The sequence below is a fragment of the Quercus suber genome, unplaced genomic scaffold (genome assembly GCF_002906115.3).
Source record: "Quercus suber isolate HL8 unplaced genomic scaffold, Cork oak 2.0 scaffold_40, whole genome shotgun sequence".
Lineage (NCBI taxonomy): Eukaryota > Viridiplantae > Streptophyta > Magnoliopsida > Fagales > Fagaceae > Quercus > Quercus suber.
The window spans coordinates 290,283-312,630 of record NW_027069505.1 but is presented as its reverse complement, the minus strand read 5'-3'; the positions used below and the strand labels follow the sequence as shown (position 1 = coordinate 312,630).

Below are 22,348 nucleotides of genomic sequence, written 5' to 3'. Positions count from 1 at the left end.
ATTGTGCCGGAAGGAAAGCTAGGTAGCGGGTGGAGAGGGTTTGGCTTTCATCTACGTAAGGCTATTGCTCCTGACACACTTGCCGTCAAACCGCCATCTCAATCTCTCTTAAACCCGACAGTGCAACAGTTTAGACAACAAAAATCCTTTTTGTCGGCAATGGTGGAAGCAAAAAAGGAAAGCAATTAGTTCCCAATATTCAAAATTTAACAAAACATGCTTGAGCAATCAGAACCATGATTCGTGCGATAGGAGTGCTGGGAAGGAAAGAGCGGTAACTGGGGCTGAAATCATGCTTGAGATTAAAGACAATGATTTTAATGGCACTAAATCTCCTTTGGCGCTAGAAGTATCGTTAAGTTTGGAGCGTGGGCTGAATGGTAAGTGGGAAGTGAAGAGCTCCAACATTCAGGAAGTGGGTTGTGTAAGGCCATCTGGTGTTGGGCACAGGCAAGTTGTCCTTAGGCCCAATGCACTCTCTGAAACTAAACCACTTAACCCAACTCATTTACATAATTTTAAGCCTAAGCCCACTTTGGTCTGGCGGCCCAAAAGAAAAGAGATGTCTTCACCGATTTGAGAGACCCAACCTCTAGGGAAGCCTTTGTCAGTTCCATTAGTCTCGGCATGCTCAGCTATAGATATTTTGAGGAGCGATGTGGTGGATGTGCCGATAATGTTGTTGATGTCGTCGGTGGTCTTTGATATCGAACTTCTCGATTCCAATAAGGTCGATGGTGCCAGGTATGAGTTCTCGGCGCTGACTGACTCAAATCAAGCCTCCGATGTAGTTGACTCTGAGCTTCTTGGCTTCAATGAGGCTGAGAAGGCCAGGATTGAGTCAGCATGTACCATAAATTGCGACGAGAGCTTAGAGCGAGACTTCCAACTGATTCTTCAAGAGCATTCTGGCAATCTAGTTAAGAAATGGGGGAATTCAGAGCAGTGGGTACTTGAATTACGTGACAGAAGGACAGTTGCGGTTCCGATTCAGATCTCTTTGCCACGGTGTGAAGCTACCGAGGTATTGGAAAAGCAAAAACAGCTGGCCTTAGTTCCGTTGGAGTCTTCTGACGTTACGAATGTGTCATCAGCTTTTATCGAAGAGGATGAAGTGCCGGTGGAGTACTGGGTTTCAGATACCTATTCGGAGGATGCTGATCAGCCTCTAGATGTTGAACCACTTGCTTTTTCTCTACCTTTAGCCATGGCAGAACAGACAGTGGTGAATGTGGAAAGGTTTGTGGGTGTGGATAGTGCAAAGAGGCATGAACCTTACTCAGAGTGGTTTCAAAGGAGATTCAATAATTTCGATAGCTTCCTTGGCATGTCCCTAGAGAGTTTGGAAGATCAAGCAATAGAATTTTTATTGGCTGTTGAAGCTGAATTAAATTGGAGGGCTGAGGTGAACAAGAAAACAAATGGTTTAAAAAGTGTAGGGGTCAAAGGTTTAAGAGAGTTGAAGGGGTTGTTTAGTTCTATTAATTATGGCTCTACATCTGCTAGGCATAGGGGTATTAATAGGGATTGGGTTCTCTCTATTGCTCAATGAATTTGAAGGCACTTTCCTGGAATGTTAGAGGGCTGAATGAAGTTGACAAGAGGCTTCAGATTTGTAATTTGTTGCGATTTTGGAAGGCATCATGTGTTTGCAGGAGACCAAACTAGAATGGATTACTAGAGGTATTGTTCGAAGAATATGGAGTCGTCCATACGTAGATTGGTTGTACCTGGGTTCTGAAGGTGCTTTTGGAGGTATTTTTTGGGTTTCATGCAAGTTTAAAAATGTTGGTGACCAGTTTGAGTGGGCTTTTACAGGCGTATATGGGCCAAATTTGAATAAAAGGCGTAGGTTGATGTGGGAGGAACTAACCGGGCTTATTAGTTGGTGGGATTTGCCATGGTGCTTGGGAGGTGAGAAGGAGGCCAGTGTGACTCAGCTTATGAAGTCCTCCAATGCTGTCCTCTTTTGGGATGTGAGCTTCTTTAGGGGTGTCAATGCTCGGGAATTAGAGGCTATGTCAGGCTTTATGGAAACCATGTATGGTTCTTCAATAAGGGGGTTTGGAGAGGATAAGATGTGTTGGATTCCTAGCAAAGATAAGGGGTTCATGTTTTATGATTATTATAAAATTTTAGTTGGCCCCACTATCTATGGTTTTCCTTGGAAAAGTATTTGGAAGCAGAAGATTCCCTTTAGGGTAGCTTTCTTTGTTTGGACTGCTGCCTTAGGGAAATGCTTGATGATTGATAATTTACGAAAAAGGAAGATGTGGATTTTGGATTGGTGCTACTTTTTTTTTGATAGGTAATCAGAGAAATATTATAAAAGAGAAAAAATAAAAGTACAAGTAGTTCATGATGATGAACAAGAAGATAGAAGAACCAAACAGCAAAACAAAAGAAAAGGAAATCAGAAAGCTAAATTAAGGGAAAACATAAACTCTAAAAGAGACAAAGAATCAGTAAAGCCCCAACAACGAGCCCACTCAAAAAGACTACGCTGGCATAAAACCTTTACCTCATCCAACGTCTTCTCCATGTTCTCAAAGGAGCGACGATTTCGTTCCAACCAAACAGTCCACATTAAGCACCCTGGAATCAAATTCCAAATATTTGAATTGTGCTTCCCAAGCCATTGATGCCAGCAAGATAACAAACTTGCCGTCGATCTTGGCATAACCCAATGAATACCAAAAGCCTGAAGCATGAAGGACCATAAGGTATGTGTAATAGGGCAATGAATCAGAAGATGGTCTACCGACTCCCCATCACCACAACACATACAACACCGATTTACCAAAGGACGATCCCTAAGCATGAGATTATCCAAAGTGAGAATCCGATTGTGCGCAGCTGTCCACAAGAAGAAGGCTACTCGCTTAGGAATCTTTGGTTTCCACACACCCTTCCAAGGAAACAAAAGATTTGGATTGCCCTGAATTTCTTGGTAATAAGATTGGGTATCAAACTTCCCATCCCCTTTAATGGAGAATTAGTTGACCATCTCTTCCTTCATTGTCCTATTGCTATGGATCTATGGTCTATGGTTTTGGGTTTATTTGGAGTAACTTGGGTTGTTCCGCATACAGTTTTGGGGCTGTTAGGGTGTTGGCTAGGCAGCTTTGGTCGTCATCGAAATGGTTATATTTGGTCCATCGTTCCTCATTGCTTAATGTGGTGTCTTGGGAGGGAGAGAAATAATAGATGTTTTGAAGATATTGAGAGATCTATTCCGGACCTCAAGCTATTCTTTTTGGAACTTCATTGGATTGGTTGTTTGCTTTACAAAAGCAATCATTCCCCTTTGTTATTGATTTCCTAGATTCTTGAAATTTTTGTATTTGATTTATTGACCCCTTGTACACTCCCTATGTACTAGGGTGTTCCTTTTTTTATATCAATAAAACTTATTACTTATCAAAAAAAATAATTCATTCTTCTGAGGAGCAGATTTTCACACCATTTACTCCCATCCCTTAAACTATGCTAGCGAGCAAGTGAGAGAGGACCACAACCTGTTATGTTATACATATACATGGATATACTGGAGCCAACATAGACACCTTTAATGGGGTTGGCTTATTTTCGTAGCTTAGGTCATCTCACTTGTGTAATCAACTACTTCCATTTAAATTGCCAAAAGTATCATCGAAAAAGAGGGCAAGGGGATTACTGACCAGGCAAAAGCATTTGCAAAAGTCTTTTTTTATTTTTATATTTTTTTATAAGTAATGAAAATGCATTTGCAAAAGTCCTTAACACTTACAACTGCACTATGTCAAACTTGAGGCATGCTATTTTATGAGTAAAATAAGTTTTAGATGGCATGCATTATGTGATAAATCCCCAAATCTTTAGTACGCAACAGATCAAATGAGCTTTTACCTGGTCCAAATTCTGCACAGGATCCGAAGATTTAGAATTTGGCAGAGCAGCCTTCACTAGACAAGAATAATAAGCCTTCTCATTGACCTTTTTGGAATTATCTTTGCTGGGTTCCTCTAGCTCATCAATGTATGCCACACGAAGTGATGGGTAGCTGCCAAATGGAAATATATCCATCAATAGAAAGTTAAGACAATTAGGAGTTCAAAATATAAAGTTGGGACAAATACGTTGTCATGAGCCTCAAGATGTCTTGTGCACGAGGATCACCAGATCGCTTGTGAATTCCATATTGCTGGCATGATACCACATAAGTGAATTTCATATCAGACACAGCTTGGCATTGTGCCCAGAGAGACCTTTCCCCCTTCGAGTGGTCCTCTAAATTTAATTCTACAGCTTTATAGCCTTCCATTAAATCTGAAGATACAACAGTCAAACCAAGAAAAGAAAAGCCACTTAGTATCAAGACATCAATAACTTGAAAGTAGATCTTTTCTTGTATAAAAATTTAAAAACAAGTATAAAATATCACAAAATAGAACGATCAATTGTACCATGATCACAAAAATGTGTATGTACCTTCATCTTTCGCCATATCAAGGAAGGCCTGAAGCTCCAAAGCTTTCCGGTAGTACATCATACCTCTTACTGGCATATGTAAAAATATTTTAGTCAAAATTCAAAGACAATTTAGAGTGGAAAAGATAAATTTCCCAGCATGGAGTGCATATGCGCAGACACACACGAGTGTCAGAAGCACGGTTAAGTGACACACGAGAGTGTTTGCTCGTGCTTTATGGAGTGAAGTTTTCTGATATTTGGGATTCGGTGGGTGCTGCCAAAGGCAGTTGATTCTCTTCTCTTTGCATGGAGGAATTGTTTGGGGAAATGTTATTCAAATGTTTGGAATATAGTACCATCTTGTCCAATGTCATTAATTTGGAGGGATCACAATACCCGTGCATTTGAAGATTTTGAGATACCAGTAGATCTTTTGAAATCTCTGCTAGTTGGGACTTTATTTGAGTGGTCTCATGTTTGGGGTTTTATGCATTGCCATTTCTGATTTCTTACTTCTGTTAGTTCTGCTCTCTGATTTGTTTGTTTTTATTTCAAGTACAATGGGTTCCCCATCGTGAACAGGATGTACTTTTTATTCAATAAAACTTATATTACCTATAAGAAAAAACACACACAAGAGACTGTTAAGTATGATTAAGTTAAATTCACCATTTCCAGTTTAAGCTTTTGGGACAAATGGATATCTGTCATGGTATCAAAGCAAGAGATTCTAAGTTTGATCCCTATATCGACTCTACCTCCCATTTAAAATGTTTAAATCCTACGTGTTGAGTCCCACTTGATATGGGGGAGTTTGGGCCCTCATATGAGAAAGAGTATTAGAATTATGGCTAAGTGACTGAATTCATTATTTCCTAGCTTAAGCTTTTGGAAAAATTGGTAACTTAAAAACACAGAGAGAGAGAGAGAGAGAGAGAGAGAGAGAGAGAGTACCTGTTCTAGTCAAAGTTTGGCCTCTAAAAGATGCCCAAAGGCGAAGTTGCTCTTCTAACTCAGCAGATCTTTTAAGTTCTAACTCAGATCTTTTAAGTTCTTCTGACTCATCAGATCTTTTAAGTTCTGTATCAGATCTTTTAAGTTCTTCTGGATGCACGACCTTCATCAGATTGTCTTCATTATCCATATCCACTCGCTCAAGAAAGTTGTTCCATTCATCTGTATGTTCATATTTGCATATTAGTATGAACCCTAGACCAATTAGTAGAGACAGAAACAACAAAAAAATTTAACATCTCATTGCAAGGCCAATAATAGGAGCATGAAATAAACCTGGAAAAATTTTTTGCAAGTAGAAGAGGATTGAAACGCCATCTTCATTTGGCTCTTCCAAATCACGCAAGGAGAAGAGAACTTCCTCAGTGTAGTATGGTGTTAAAACTCTACAGGAAAAATTATTAAATCAGAAGCATATATTATAACAACTACTACTTATAATACTATGTCCCAAACTAGTTAATGATATTATATTCCAATTTAGAGATACTGTGCTTGTAATTGTTACCAAGGGTAGGGTTTTTTGTATACAATCAGTATACCTCCGTCACTATGTTTTTTCATTAATAAGATTTATTTATTTTGGTAAGTTACACACACTCAGTGGGTCTTGAACCCACGACCATACCCTTAACTTTATTATTATAAGACAAGGAGTGCAATTGGACCTAGAGCTTATTGGCAATAAAATTATCTGTACTTATTATAGAAGGTAATTAACAGAGAATTGGAAAAGTTAAATTGTAAACTGACAAAGAAAGGCTTTTGAAACATTAGGATTTGTCAACAGGAACAATGCAACACATGAGCAACTGTCAAAATTAATCAGGAAAAAAACTTACGAGAAAGAGAGCATGTTGCGAACTTTGGGGGCCAAAGGCATATCCATAAACAATGAATTTGAGAAGAATGACATACGCCGTCTCGCCTCTAAGTTGGATGGCACATCCATGGCAGATTCCTTTGTAGTAAGCAGTAAATAAAGCCGTTTGATCTGCAAATAAAACAAGTGAAGAGATTTCTAAGTATACATATAAGATTTATATGAAACTTTCATTTATAACATATTGGTAACAATTACACACTTTCTCCTTCCAAGCTTCTGTTTCTGGCTTAATTGGGAAATTGATAGCGCCTTCAGATGCAAATAACTGATATTTAGTTTGAAGGTTGTTCATCCCCTCATGCTCAGGTCCAGGGTGGTTTGACTCTGCCAAACTATTCAAGAAAAAAAAAATTGAGAACTGTTCCAAGAAAAATTGAAAATGCTGAAGTTACATATTTAAACGTAGATGTATTTTAGAGCAGACATTCATATCAAGATGCAGCACCTGGATATTTGGTCCTGGTCCTGGTCCTCCATCATTATGTCTCTTGTCACAACTTCCAGCATGTCCTGGAAAAGAATCACAACTTGATCCCTGTCTTCCTGCTTATTATCTAACTGCAAAAATCAGGCTGACTTGGTTAGGACTCCCTATCAATCCTAGAGTTATTGACTGAAAAGATCATACCAAACAATATTTTGAATATTACCAAATATTTGATAAGCCTAACAAAGAGGTCATAGAGGCTGGGGAGAGCACTCATTTTGTACTCGCGTATTATTGTACCATTCTCTATAAGGGGATCAACCTCAGAAAATATCTTCTCTATGATCCTGAAAAGATCCAATCAAGAGAAACACCAAGAATATGTTAGGATACTGTATCTGCAGTCAGTATTTTTTCTTCTAGTTACATTGCAGAGAAACTTACCTATTCTCACGAGCCCCTTGAACCAAGATATTGATAATGTTCTTAAATGATGCATAGGACTCACGAACAGCACAAAACATGTAATCGTCATTACTAATTCTCTTCTTTAGCTCCCCATCCTTACCATTGCTGTCCTTAGCCATATCTAATGCTATGGGGATCTAGAGAGCAGACACAGACAGAGAGATTCATAAACATATTGACATGAAGATTTCAAAATTTTCAACAGATTTTTATATCTACCTCAACATGAATATTTCAAATTTTTCAACAGAAAGGTGGTGAAACAAACCTTGCTAGCAAGTAAAAATGGAGGCCATTGTATAAGGTCCAGATCACGGTCAGCCCAATAAGGAACCAGCAAAAGATCCATTTCCCTGAAAATTAGAACAAGGTCAGTACACTACTGCAAACAGAATTAATGTAAGAGCAGACATCCAAGACAAAGAAATACTGTCAAAGAAACCAATATGTTTGAGAAGAACAAGATAAAGAATAACTACAGAAAAACACTCCAGATACCTATTACTTATAAGATCTTCCTCCCTAAAACTAGTGATTATCTTGTTCCACAACTGAGCAAATCTTGCTGCCTCTTTCCCTTTGTTAGATATCTGTAGTAGTAGCCTGATAAGCAAAACTCAAGGGAAGGGCAATATTTTTAAGTTACAAGAGGTACAAAAATTGTGAGATGAAATTATAAATAGTTCACCGAAGCAAGTTTGCGAGACAAAGACAAAGTAGCTTTCAGTCCTTTCTTCTTTGGCTCGGTCTTTTCCTCTGGAATCAAACTGGCATTGAAAGCAGCAGGCAGTGATTGAAAACGAGATCGAAGCATTCCTAGTGTCCGAATCTGGCAGCAAAAGTATCCGTCAAAGCAAACAACAGATCACTCAGATACTGAACAAATGTGATAGTTCTTTTTATGTCGATCTAAAAGGATTTTGTATTCGAAGGCAAAGAAATGACTGATAGATTTCAATTTTTTTTTTGAGTAAAAAATTTAATTCAAAATAAAATTAAACAAGAAAAAATATGAACAAAATTACTATCAAACGCACAACAAACAATAAAAAAACAAAAGCAAACAACCAAAACTACTTACAAGCACGATAATGTGATTTAAGAGAGATTTTTGCAACAAGAACTAAGAAATCCAATCATAGGTCATATTTCTAACACCACCAAAAGTATTGAAATTTCTTCTACATGGTTAGGGAGAGGGGCAAGAGTTGATGCATGATAAGCAATACTTTTAATGAATAAGTCCCTGCTCTTCCATGTTGGGAATATCATGACATGTTTGGAGAGCAGAAATGTCAGTCTACAGGAACATGCAACTAGCATCTTCCAATTAATGCAAACTCTAAGATGAAGCAAACTTATATAAACAGTTCAAATGTTAATTTCATGACATGGAATAAAATTACAGAGTAAGTTAAGGTTTTCAAAAATATTTCTGAATTTCCAGGTGGAACAGATTAGTGAAACTTTAAGAAAAGAGAATCCTTTGTTCACAACTACCACATTGTTAGAATGAAAGCTTTGTATTTTTGGCATGAAGCCTATTTCAAGTTTGATGACCATGCTCAGCACAAAGATTAAGACCAAAAAATTTATAGAATTATTTTTTAGAGTTAGGAAATGATCCACTAACCTCTCCAAGGCGACGAAATGCACCATAAATACCACCAAATAATGTAGAGAATATCGCATACCAAATCTGGGCATCCATAAAATAGACCTAGAAAATATAGGTGGCCCAGAAGTTACATTAGGCTGTGACAAACAACAAACTTATATATATATATATATATATATAGAGAGAGAGAGAGAGAGAGAGTGGAAAACAAATGACAGAACCCATACAAGAATAATTGGAGCCCAGAGTGCAATCACGACTCCAATATTGTTCTTTGCTGCAAAGAAAATGAGCACATCACAAACTATTTTTTTTATGAAACTAATATTTAACTACAAGCCACGTATCCATGTGTATTACCACGGGGAAAAAACTCATGCCACTGAAAATTAGTTATTCGAACTGCCATAATAGCTTTTGTTGGAGCCACTAGAGGCTTTATCTGTAACAAAACATGGACCATGAGAACACGAATAGTGACTAAATCATTGCCTATTAACAAACAAAAAGAAGGCTTTACACAAATTACAGCTTTGTCACATCCCAATCTATTGTCCTTCTGGTCTTTGCATTAGTTTGTTCATGCCATTATTTTTTTGTAGTTTATATTAATTTACTCAGTAATGGCACATAAAAGCAACTAGAGTTTCCACATGTAAAAAGTACCTCTATATAGTAACTAAATGCCAACTTTGTCACTATGAGAAGAACCCAAAACATTGTGTACCTGTAAGTTTTAAAAAGATACATCAGATATCAGACACTGTGAATCACTAAAATATTTAAAGCAACTATTCCACCCATCCAATGAACACTTGTTTCTTACTTGAAAAGAGAAAATGTGCTCTCATGCATTCCCCTCCCAACATAGAGCCGAGGCTGCAAACATACAAGGCATACATACAAATGAACCATCATATATACAAGCAGACAAACAAAAAGTAAGAACTACTTTTGTTTCAGTTTGAACACCTCCAAAAAAGAGCTTGATCATACCAAATTATAATAAATAGAAGAAGAAGAAGAAGGAAAGGGCAATGCTGCACACCTGTGACCACCACATCATGAGCATCACAATCTTATAATTTGACCTCTCAAGGAACCGACGAATGAAGGGGAAGAGAAACAATATTGCAGCCAGCATATTTGGTGACAGATACATAATGACAGCCAAAATAAACAATGAGGGTGAACTTGAGTTATTTCCGAACCAACTTTTGATAGTCTGAGCAAATCCAGGAGGATTCTCCCAAGTGTAAGCATACGTAACTGGCAGAACTATCACCCAGGCAGCAGCTGAAACCACTTTGAAGATGTATCTTAGTTTAACATGGAATGACATACTCCGCTGTGCTTTCCAACCAAGAATTACATCAAGGACAGCTGCACAAGCCAAAAGTGAAATGATGAAGTAACAGTTACAACTTGGTACAAGGAACAGGAGCATTTCTGAAAGTAATAATATTCTGGCCACATGCTGCAAAAATTAGATTTCTTTTAACGACTCAAAACATAAAAAAAATTTAGCCAACAACTCAATATCCATGAGTAAAAGATTCTAGTTGCATATTTTATAATAGCTTAATAGACATCCTCAAGCAACAGTTACCGAACTGGATGTATGACAGCAGTTGAACTTTCCGTCCAGACTTGCAATGTTGAATGTATACTCTGGACATTCCCAACAAAAGTAACTAAACACGAGGATAGTTTATCTGTCTATCCCTGATTAAAGAGAACAAAATCCAAAACTAGTTGGAAATCACTTTTTGTGAACAAAAATGTTGAGTCCCTAAACTTTGAGCTAGAGCTAACTGGCCTTGCTTATCTTAGGGATAAGTCTCTACTCATTTCGTCTCAAGCAAAGCTTTAGCTTGATTGTCTTAGTTTTTTTTTTTTTTTCTTGATAAGTACTAAGATTATATAAATCAGAAAAGAGAATCACCCAAGTATACAGGTGCACAGGAACCCCTTTGTTGGCCAGTGCTGCACCCTGTCTCAAATTGGTTCAATGATTTACCAACTACAAGATAGAATTGAATGGACTCAATATTCTTACAATTCCAAATGAGCCACCAAAAATACAGATCCAAATATGTGTAGTTTGGTTTGTACTACTTTCTAATTGAGAGCTCAAAATATTTACTAGCAAAAGAAAGCTGCTGACTACTTGACTGTTAATCCTTCAAATTTTTACTTGCACACAGATATTGAGTATTGGAAAATGTTAAAGCCACAAACTATTTTACAAATTACAGATGTGGTGAGTGATTATTAGTAAGTAAAAAAGCGATGTTACTAGTAAGAATTTGTCACATCAATAATGTTGTAAAATAGTTTGTGGCTATAGCAACTCTTGAGCATTTAACTTCATACCTCTTGAACAGCCCCTTCATAGCTTAATGATTGAAAGTTACAACCAACAGGCATACCATAAGTCACCATAAATCATATTAATGGTCAATAGCTATCACAGGCAAAAATGAATGTACTTTGATAGAAAGAGGATGAAAAGCAGAAGATGTTGAAGTTTTACATAATTTTGTATTTAAATGCTTTGACCATGTAAATCTAGCTTATACTGTTTGGAACTAGGAGTTACCCACCTTGCCCTAGCTTCAAAATTGCGGCAGTTATAAAGACACTCAATACTTTCTTGAATACATCAGAACTAAAGACTGCAGTTGGTTCCCCCGTGCCATTCCAAGCAACAATGATCATAGCCTGATAAAAATGGACCAACTTCAAAACTATTTCATATAATTGAAGATATAAAAGAATAATTTGACAGAAAAAGTATTGTGACACAAAAATTGGTACCTGTAAGCATAAAATGAAAAAGCTCCACATACGGTCGAAGCTTCTGAAAATATGCCAAAATGACCTTATCTCAACAAAATTAACTTTTCCCACCCATCTATCTCTACTATCTTGCTTGCTTTCCTGGTTTTGGCTCTGCTGAGGAAGTAAATATCTTTCTAGTCAAACAGCAGTATGCTTTACTTTCTCATAGATAAGACAATCAGAAGCTATGATCACAAATATACTCAGTGAACAAAATTCCCACATTTATGGGGTCTGCAAAAGTGATTTATAGGCAGTCTTACCTCTAAATTTTTTTGGAAAGGTCAGACTCAAACCTATGCGGTATTGCTTTTGGTGGAAGGCACTTGCCATCCCACAAAGGCCCAAACTTGCTCTATAAAAATTCTACACTCACAGAGGTTGGCATTTATGCAACAGAAATAGATATTAACCCACAAATCATCATTACTTCACCATTGTTACTTTTCAAAAAATAATGAATGTGATACACATTGCATAAACACTAGCTTGTATGATTCAAAAAGATTAAGTGTTGGTTTTCATAATTTTACTTTTAAAATCATACCAGCCTGAGGAATATTGAAAATTAGAAAACAAACACTTTTTTTTTTCCTTTTCACTGAGGGGCGGGGGAAGATAACAACTGTCTGCTAATGATCAATATTGGGATATCCAAACAAGCTCCAAGTTGCGAAAATTCTCCCAGATAAATTTAGTAATTTTACATTATATCAACTTGATATATAGAAATAAGACTATCCCCAATAAACATATTTTATTTTATTTTATTTCTCTTGGAATGGTCAGAGCCTTGGAGGACAACAATGGCCAAACTTTAAAAAAAGAATGGAAAAAAAAATAAAAGAAGAAAAGAAAATAACCATAACTGCTTACCCCATTGTTCTGGTGATTCTGTCCAGTGGACAAACAAAAAAAATCAGCATCTGCACGCATTGGCCAGCCCAAACGGAAACAATCAACAGACCTATGGTTATATAAGACAATTAGTCATGATATAATATAGGTAACAAAGAAATAAATCATAACAAGTAAATGGAAATTACCAGAAGTATTCATTTATGTCATCGTAGTTCCTCCATTGTGAATGTTTTGATCTCCCCTTTTTGCTTCTCTCAGCTTCCTGCAAAGCAAAGAAATCACAAAAGATGACCAGATACAACCAAAATGAAAAACACTCAAATTTATTGGGCTCCCAGAACGGAAACAAGTCTCACTGCACCTTAGCAATCACTTTATATATTGGAGTTACAACTTTTGTCAGAAATGCCTCTTTTTCACCTCCGTAGGCTGGCTTTACGTTCTCTCCTGTCATGGGACTGACATTCCCAGCTAGCATGCCATACAATTCAAAAGCCATCTAAAAATAGCAAAACAAATAAGTACCAATTAGATCATTAAGGCAGATTATGTCCATGAAAGCATAGAGTTGGTTTTGTCTAACTAATTGTAAGAGGCCAAAAGCATTGAAACTAAATCATAGCTAACAAATGTTTCACATTATTGTATTTTTGTTCAATAAAAGAAAAGGAACAACACAACAAAAAGCTGCAGTAAGTGGCTCAAAGTTTCCATGTTACAACTCATAAATGATGAAAAGATGCCAATTTAGAACAAAAGTTTTACTGTCTTAACACTATAAGCACTAACTCATTGGCACAGAGTTAACTGATAAAGCTCAATCTTTAAATTTCAACAAGCTGCTTGGGGATGGGATTTTTTTTTTTAAATGATTAAGCTTTATATAAGGAGAATTGCTTCATGTTCACAATGATGAACACAAAGACTCAAACAAATCAAAATGTTAAAACTTCATGGGGATGGAATTGGTGGGAGTGTGTGTGTGTTGTTTTTTTTTTTTTTTTTTTTTTTGGGGGGGGGGGGGGGTGCGCACAATAGTAGGTAGTCCAGAATTAACCATCTGAAACATACATGATGATAAATATAGCAAAGGCATTCTGGCATGAATCTTAAATTTGCAGCTTCCCCCATATAAGCAGATAGAGACCCATGTACAGTAGTTTACGCTGTTGCACTTCTTGCTGTATTGTTGGTAGCCTGCAATTTTAGACAATTTAAAGCAATAAATATGATAAAAGTTGAAACTGAAGCTTATTACTTCACTTGAATCCTGCCCAACCAAAAAAGAGTATAAAATACTACACAAGCTGCAGAACAAGCACTTCTTGAGATACAAACTAGCATAAAAGATACAAACAGGTATATAAATTTAGAACATAAGCCGCCACATTTTTTCTTTTTTCTGGATAAGCCTCATCTATCAGTAAGTGAACAGCTACTATCGTAGTCGATGATATCAATATGAGAAGGCTTACCAAAGGCTACTTTTGCGACCCAAGTACTTGCACCATTTTTTGTAGTTCTTGAAAAGTTTCTTCATTACTTCTGTCAATGCACGCTCATCCAACTAAATAAAAAAATGCACAAGTATGTTATGAGCAAATAAAAGAGGAACTTCTAAGTCTAGAAATATTATTTTTATACTTTTCACCTGTGCAGACCGAAGATACTGTTCCTATTTTTAACAACTTGGTGTCAGCATATTTCAAGAATAGAATCGTATATATAAGTTTCCTAATAATAATAAGTTATCATTCTCAGGAAAATGTAAAAGTACTTCTGCAAGGTCCGTAACTTTTTTTTTTTTTATTAGCTACTATCTGTACAAAACAGGAAGAGAGAGGCTGGGGGGGGGGGGGGGGCGCAAATGTAGCCGCATTGTAATTGCTGGAACACCTAAAGGATTGGTGCAGTGTCCTGAGCCTGGTGTCAATAAGCTGTAGCAAAGAAGCTCATTGGTAATGTTTGTAATCGGTCCTGGAAAACCTAAATGATTGGTGCAGCATCCCCAACTTGGTACCATCAATGCTGAAAGTAGGAGTGGTGGAGGCTGTGGTAAAGAAGGTTATTGGTAATATTCACAAGGGGCTGCTTTGGTGCAATGATGATGGACGTGGTGCAGGTGGAATTGCTCCTATGTAAACATAACCAAAAGTGAACAAGTCCTCCCAAAAGTACAATCCAGTAACTTCGCATTAAATGTTGAGTTAAAACAAATAGCATGTATTACCACATAGTACAAATCATTGTTCTGTAGTGGATAGGAAATAAGAAACAGAAGTAGGCGAAAGCAAATTAAGAAACAAGACTGTATCCACTGAGACTAAATCTTTGATTGAGGACAAACCTTGGGTTGTTGATCAGGCTTTGGAAACTGTCGTATGTGCACATTTGCAAGCAATAAGACCAGGTGCTCCCTTTGATTTGAAACATTATGCTTCTGCATATTTATTAACATAATCCACGAACATGAAAACATGGGTTAAGATTATAAATACAGCATTTAATCATTTAAAGAAGCTTATTTCTAAAATATATCATGCCCGACCCAACTGCGCTGGAAAAATAAGGATACAGTTCCAGTTACTTTTATCACCTGAAACCCAAACATTGCCTGAAGCCAATCCAGAATGTCTTCGTCTTTCTTCTTCTGGTAGTCATTTGGCCAAGGTAGGCCTCTAGTGTTACGTAGAGCCAAAACAGCAGCTTGGATCTGCAAATCAAGATGATGAAAGCAATATTTCATAGTACAGAAAAAATTCATTGTACTGAAGGATACCAAAAAGTATGAAAATTGCAAAAGTACCTCAGGATATCTCATAATTGCCTGATTTGCACTATCAGGATCAAGAGGGAGAATATTGTAAGGAACATAATACTCTGTCTTTTCAGCAACTTTATCTTGAACGTCCAAAATCTTATCAAATGTCAAACATAATAATATCAGGCATATGTGCAACATCCACCATAAAACAACAGCTTTATATATCACAGTTCAAGAAGTGTAACATAGTTTTACCTCACGATCAAGTTCCATAGATTGTGTCATATTCACAGCCTTCAAAACTTCAAAGAGAACATTAGCAGTTTGGTATGCCTTTGTAAGCTGTGCACTGGAAAAAAACAGAAAGTTGGCAATCAAGGACAGTGTTGACAGAAGCAATTTCCAAGCATACCACCTAAAGATCGAATATCTTCCATAGAACTCACCGATCAGCTTTATCAGCAGCATTTTGCAAAGCCTGGATGTATTTTTTATAGTAATGCTGATAAAAACTCTGCATTTCACGTGCATCACTTTTTTTTACCCTTCCCATTAACGTTGGATCATTCTCCTGAAAGAGTTAGAAAACGATTAAGAAATAGACAAAGCTTACATGGTTTAAGCTAACCAGAAACCCCACACACACACACAACAAAATAGATATAAGCAGCCATAAATCTTACTGAAGGCTGTTATAAAATCCAACAAAAGAATCAAATAGCAAGGTCTATCTGAGCCTACTATAAGCTAATTCTGGTACAGTTGTATTGCCTTCTAGTCATAAAAGTGCTGTCACCGTTTCGGATCAAAATGAAAAGCCACTTCACAACCCCCCCCCCTCTGTAGGAAACCCTCAAACTGGTTATCATGTATATATATATAGCTTCTTTAATTATGATAGCTGCAAAGCATTCAGAACGTCTAGATAAAAGCTTGTACTTGATTTAAATCTCTAATATATTTTTAAAAGGGCACCAAAATCCATACAAGCATTACTGTCTTACTTCTACAAATGAGTGCTTAATTCTCATTCTATGCACCCCAAAAACAAATCTTGGCATGCATTTGATAAGAACATAATAATGCTTACCCTTTCAAGACGCTGAAGGAGAGCAGTTTTAAATTGGCGAACACCACGTCCGCTAGAAGTGGGATCCAACCTATGAGCTTTCTCAAAGGCATAAAATCGGCCTACATCAAAGCCATAACAGATGAGCTAAATGTCAGGCTACTGGAATGCATAATGAAAATTGAAAAAGAAATATGACTCAAGAAAGTAATAATAATGATGATGATGATGACAACTACATCTCAAACAAGATTAGCGAACATGTCAAAAACAATAATGATGAAAAAATAATAACAACAATAATTATTATTTTTAAATAAATAATACTTTGATTGAGAAAATATACACTTATTATGATGATTACTACTATTTTGATAACTAATACAGGTACATAAATAATACATTTATGCACATAGGGTGCGCCTACACAAAATTATTCTAAAGAATAGTTCAAAGAATTTATAATTTAAGATAAGAGAATCTATAAAATCTACAAGTGAATGCATTACCATTAATTCCCATGCAACAAGACCACTCAAACAAAGATCCCCCACAAACAAATATTTCATCTCTCTAACTGAATTCTTCATCACATAACTAAAAGTGCAATTATTCCTCACTCCAAAGTGTCCACATTAAACATAAGGGGCAATATCCACACTAGATAATTACCATGATTTCCAAACTAGATTTTCAAAGAACAGCTCTGCCATGGTCTTTGGCATCACCTAATAGACCTCAAAAATAGTCTAAAATCAAGAACAGAACTCCCTAGCTACACTAGGATGCCCAAAATAAAGGTGAACTACATTCTCACCATTTAATATACACGCGCAACACCAGTCCACCAATGCAGATTTGAAATTAAACTAGCATCCATTGTTCAAATTTTGAAATTTCTAATTTCTGAGTAAAATAGAATTATAAAAAATAAAATTTTAAAAACTTAAAATAAAAAATTTTATTACATTTTGATTTTAAAATAATTATTTATTAGAATGATATCACATGCACTTCAAGTGATGGATGCAAATCTATCAAAGGGACCAATTTGGTCATTTATCTAAGTTTTTAGGGATTAAAGATTTCAAATTAGAATAACAAAGGGTTAGTTTGATTTTGGCCCAACGTTCAAGAGGGTATTATAGCATTTTACCCAAACTTTATCCCACACAGATGTCCACACAAAAAGGAGCTTTATTAAACCAGTTAAAATAGAGAAGAAAAAAAAAAAAAACAAACAAACAAACACATCACACACATCACACACATCACAAATGATGTAGAAAGAAAAATCTAGAGAGAGCAAAAGTGAAAGTAAGAAAACTAATGTGGTTCAGCCTAATGGCCAAGGTCCGCAGTGGAAAGCCTAAGCGGTTACATCTTTACTATTAACCCTAAAACCACAATAGCCCACAGTAATGGTATTCTACCAAACCATGGTCTACTTATTTATGTGAATATCTGTATATATTCTAACATCTCCCCAAACACAAGGCGAAGGCTTGAAAAAAACTTGAATTTGGAAGGATAGTATTCACTGCCCATCAAATGATCTAGGTATAAGAAAGAAATGCCCAAAAAGATCATTGTTGAAGAGGAAGAAGTCTGTGAAGCACATGATGCACAGAGAGACTATATAGCCAAGGTTGTGCAAAAACGATCTCAAAGAGCATTGGTATGCTGCATAGGCAAAGAAAAACACAGAGAAGATGCATGAATACAAAGACTTGATATGACAACGGAATGAGCTCTATCACAAGAGCACAAGTAGGCATGTCTGTTAACACGTAAACTGTGTGGAACAAGGACCTATAGTAGCTAAGGCGCACTAGCTTGTGAGGACTCTAAGCAAAGATAAGATACGTGGATGGTGTATTTAAAAAAAGAATCAGTGCATGAAGCTACAAGGAATTGCAGGATTGAGACTGAGAAGGTGATCAAGGGCATGTGCAACACTGAAATAACAATTCGGGGAGGATAATATACATATGTAACTAGCCTAGGCAAAGATGAAATCCCCATGGATCTAGATCTTGGTTGTAGGCTCTAAAGTTGACAGAGACTATGAAGGCTGATGAGGAACGGAAATTGAAATTCTAATACCAAGTTGATATAGAAAGAAGATAAACTAATGTGGTGAGAGAAAGCTAGAGAGCATAAGAAAACAAAGCTGATGGAAGCGTAGGCCAGCTAAATCTTTCCTTTATCATATGTTCTATTATAACAAACCCAATATTGGGTATATATATTAGGCCTAGTACGACAACCCTAAAACCTTTAAACCACAATAGCCCATGGTATTCTCCAAAATTATGGTCTACTTATTTATGGGCAAATCCTAATATATTCAAACAAAATTAAACATTCTTCCAAGGAAAACACACTCCAGTAGAGCCTCTTGGAACCTCATAACAGGAACAAACAAGGTAGTCAAAGGTGACCTTAGGGCGCCAAGGCCTTGTATCACCTAAGATGTAAGGCAACAAAAAGGCGCTAGCCCAATTAAAGTAAGGTGCCAAATTCATATACATACATACATACATACATATATATATATATATAAAATGTATTGAACTATTATAATAAAGAGCTTTTGACATGTTTTTTATAAAGAAATTAGGTCTATTAACTGATTTTAAAAAAGGCTTAAAACAAATTAGGCTCTATTAATTATTCTAACAATAGGTTTCATAACAATCTTATTATTAATTAATTAATCTAACAATAGGTTTTAAACAAGCTCTTATAAATTAATTAATTTAACGATAGGTTTTATAACAAACTTCTGTAAATTAATAATTTAACAATTCGTTTTACAACAAGCTTAACAAAATACACACTGAGTGGCTCGCCTTAGTGTATTTTTCATGTTTTTAGGCAGTCACCTTAGAGCGTTAGAGGCACCTTAGTGGCACCTTGCCTCGCCTTGCCTGGGTGCCTAGGTGAGCACCCGACTCACCTTTGACTACCATAGAACAAACATCCAATTGACCATTGTTGGTCAACCTACAACTCAAACAATTAGGACCATCTACCCTTGGAATACAAAGTATCAATTAATTATTCCATACATTTCAATTCCTAATCACTTAAAAGCCCATACAAAGCAAATATTCCAAGATCGTGTCCCCATCATTCAACATCTCCACACTGGAACAAATAGAAGCATCTTTGTTTACTGCGATTGAGAAAAATCCAGGAAATGCAACTTTTATAGGTTGATTCCCACACCCAATGCATGCCAAAACCTCACCACATAATGAATGCAGCTAACAAGCCCCTCACTGTCTCCCACCCCACCCAAATGCTTCGTTAAATATTACAGCCATATGATCTTTTTTTATAAGTAATAATATTTTATTAAAATAGAAAATTACTTCATGTTCACAAAGTTGAACACAAACTATTTTCCAAAAAAAAAAATCAAGTCTTGGAACTCAAAAAATGGAATACAATGGGTAAAACCCCAAGGGCGAGACCAATCAAAACAAGGTACAAATCAACAAGGAGTTGAGCTGATCAAGAGATCTCTCGATCCTCAAAAATACAGCTATTCCATCCTTTTCACACTATCAACATCAAACATAACAGAGTAAAATTCCAAACTTCTGAATAGTACTCCCAAACCAATTCCTCCATCCAAATAATAGGTCTTCTACAACCGATGGCACCACCCATAGCCATATGATCTTACAATCCTCTTTGACGATTGACTTCAATCTTCCCTGTATTTCAACCAGCGGCCCATCTCCAAAGATGATCTCCTTCCATGCCATACATCCATTAATCCATAGCCTTTTACCCAACAGAACTAAATTAAAAGTGGCCATTTTCCAAACCCCCAAGCCCCCATTTATAATTATAGACTAATGACTTGTCACTGCCAAAAAGTGGAAATTATTTGCTTTTGTGTGATAAATTTCTAGAAACACCAACTTAGTGGAGAAGTCATTCATGTTATTAGAGACACCCATCTATAGAGATTTTTTAATTTCAAATCTAGATGTCTTCTCCCTCATTTATAGGGCCTAACTTTTAGCTTGTTAACAAACACTTTGGAATTTGGTAGCTATACGAACTCTATCCAAGTTCATTGTAACCATGTCTATATATTCAGATCAATGTACCAATCTCTACACAGAGAAAAAAATTCAACACGTGTTCAACCAATACACCTTAACTCATCAACATGTTAAAGTTTCACAAATTAAAAAAAGCAATGGCATATTCGATTAGATAGCATAACACAATATTGGGGAAAACGAGCATCTTCAATTTGACACCAAAATTTCTGCAATATAACAACAAACTCTGAAGATGAGTTAGTCATTAGTAGGCCTTTCCTTTAAACGCATTTCCACATTTAGAGAAAAACCCTCACTAGTTGAACTTTAAATTGTTTCACATCTATTGTACTTATGGCTTAAGATAGTGCACAATTTAGATACACACACACATAAATTTAGATGCACAGAAAACTCAAACTTTTAACTCAACCACACTTGTCAATTTATTAGGAAGAAAGTGTTATTTACCATATTGTCTACTTTGAATAAGATAGTATGGTATAGCCACTAATGACTTAAGCTCTAGCTCAAATTCATTACACAACACAACATGCAGAGCAGGTACCACAAGGTTCACAACCACTCAACACAGAATATTATACTGTGAACAAAAACCGTAGCTTTTTTACCATTCTAAGAGCAATGGAGCTTGTAACTTACAGAGATAAGCAACTCTAGGGTTGCTCTTTTCGACTTCATTGGCAACACGAAGAATCGGAGCGATTTCTTGAAGCGAAGACGGCACAACCTCACTGTCGAAGATCGTTTCCCCAAGGTTTCCGGCAGTCTGCGTCCGCATAATCCTCCTCTGCTGCGGCTGCGAAGGTTGATCGGAGCCTCCTCCGGCTCTCGCCGAAGTCGACGCCGACGAAGACGACGCCATGTTCTCCGGCCAAATCCGACCAGAATCTCAGAATCCAAACACCTTTTACACAAAAGCACAAATCTAAAAACAGTGAAGCTTCTTCAATCAAAGCAAACAAAAACAGTGCGAAGAGAAACTGCTTCTCTGCTTACCAGATGGTTGAGAGAGAGAGAGAGCGATGGCTAAGCTTCTGAATCTCACATCTGCAACAGCACAAAGAGAATCGGCGAAAAGGTGATGAAGCTGAGAAAGCTAAACAACAACAATGTAGAAAAAAATGCTTGAAGAAAGAAGAGCTTACAGATGAGTGGTTGAAGGAGAAACCCTAGAGAGAGAGAGAGTGAATGAGGAGTGTGTGAGAGAGAGAGAGAGACAGAGAGACAGCTGCAAGTTTAAGCAACTTAGTGAGGAAGGAAAAGCTTAATGAGAGAAGCAGAGAGAGTGAGACAGAAGGCTTTTTGGGAAAGTTACTATTGTTGGTATTTTGAGTGAAGCGTGAAACTAATGTGAGTGAGGTGGAGAGAATGAGATACTGTTGTTTAATTTTAGTGGGGTCGCTTCTGCGTGGGCGATGGAGTGGCGCCGTATACAAAATAGGCTGAATGTTCTTGGAAATCACAAGACTGCCACGGGACTCTGTAACTAATCAAATGCGTAACCTTTATTTTATTTTTTTTAATAGATGCATTGAAATTAAATTATTCAATTTGCATTTATTGATACATGAATTTTGGGTATGTGTGAAGTTTTTAGATATAAAAAACCAACCTAAGATTGAGGAGAATTTATAAAAAATAACATTTTTTTTTGGTTCATTAGTCAATAACTCAATATATTCATGTGGTTTAAAAATATGAGTTGCACTTGCATATATTTTAAACTTTGTAAAAGTTACAAGGTCATATTAATGGGTATTTTTAGAATAATTATTAATAAATTATATCATGAAAGTTTTTAACACTATTTTCATGAAAAATATAAAAAAAAAAATTGTGAGAAAAATTAAATTG

The 22,348-nt window shown here is 36.4% G+C and overlaps 1 protein-coding gene across 1 annotated transcript in view; it reads right to left on the bottom strand.

Annotated features, from left to right (window-relative positions):
• Window positions 1-21,811, bottom strand: part of LOC111987563 (callose synthase 3) — a 30,197-nt gene extending 8,386 nt beyond the window's left edge. The window contains 36 exon segments of the mRNA XM_065771159.1: window positions 3,889-4,042; window positions 4,119-4,308; window positions 4,471-4,539; window positions 5,407-5,628; window positions 5,743-5,852; window positions 6,309-6,460; window positions 6,552-6,684; window positions 6,798-6,910; window positions 7,003-7,126; window positions 7,224-7,384; window positions 7,516-7,600; window positions 7,746-7,837; window positions 7,936-8,076; window positions 8,881-8,967; window positions 9,093-9,142; window positions 9,226-9,307; window positions 9,532-9,592; window positions 9,692-9,744; window positions 9,914-10,248; window positions 11,472-11,589; window positions 11,686-11,823; window positions 12,586-12,676; window positions 12,756-12,832; window positions 12,932-13,069; window positions 13,642-13,694; window positions 13,697-13,767; window positions 14,046-14,137; window positions 14,918-15,010; window positions 15,167-15,283; window positions 15,377-15,487; window positions 15,590-15,683; window positions 15,781-15,905; window positions 16,425-16,525; window positions 21,134-21,398; window positions 21,491-21,541; window positions 21,640-21,811. Of these exon segments, the coding sequence (XP_065627231.1) occupies window positions 3,889-4,042; window positions 4,119-4,308; window positions 4,471-4,539; window positions 5,407-5,628; window positions 5,743-5,852; window positions 6,309-6,460; window positions 6,552-6,684; window positions 6,798-6,910; window positions 7,003-7,126; window positions 7,224-7,384; window positions 7,516-7,600; window positions 7,746-7,837; window positions 7,936-8,076; window positions 8,881-8,967; window positions 9,093-9,142; window positions 9,226-9,307; window positions 9,532-9,592; window positions 9,692-9,744; window positions 9,914-10,248; window positions 11,472-11,589; window positions 11,686-11,823; window positions 12,586-12,676; window positions 12,756-12,832; window positions 12,932-13,069; window positions 13,642-13,694; window positions 13,697-13,767; window positions 14,046-14,137; window positions 14,918-15,010; window positions 15,167-15,283; window positions 15,377-15,487; window positions 15,590-15,683; window positions 15,781-15,905; window positions 16,425-16,525; window positions 21,134-21,356 (4,056 nt within the window). The 5' untranslated portion in view covers window positions 21,357-21,398; window positions 21,491-21,541; window positions 21,640-21,811.
• Between the last annotated feature and the right edge of the window lie 537 nt (window positions 21,812-22,348).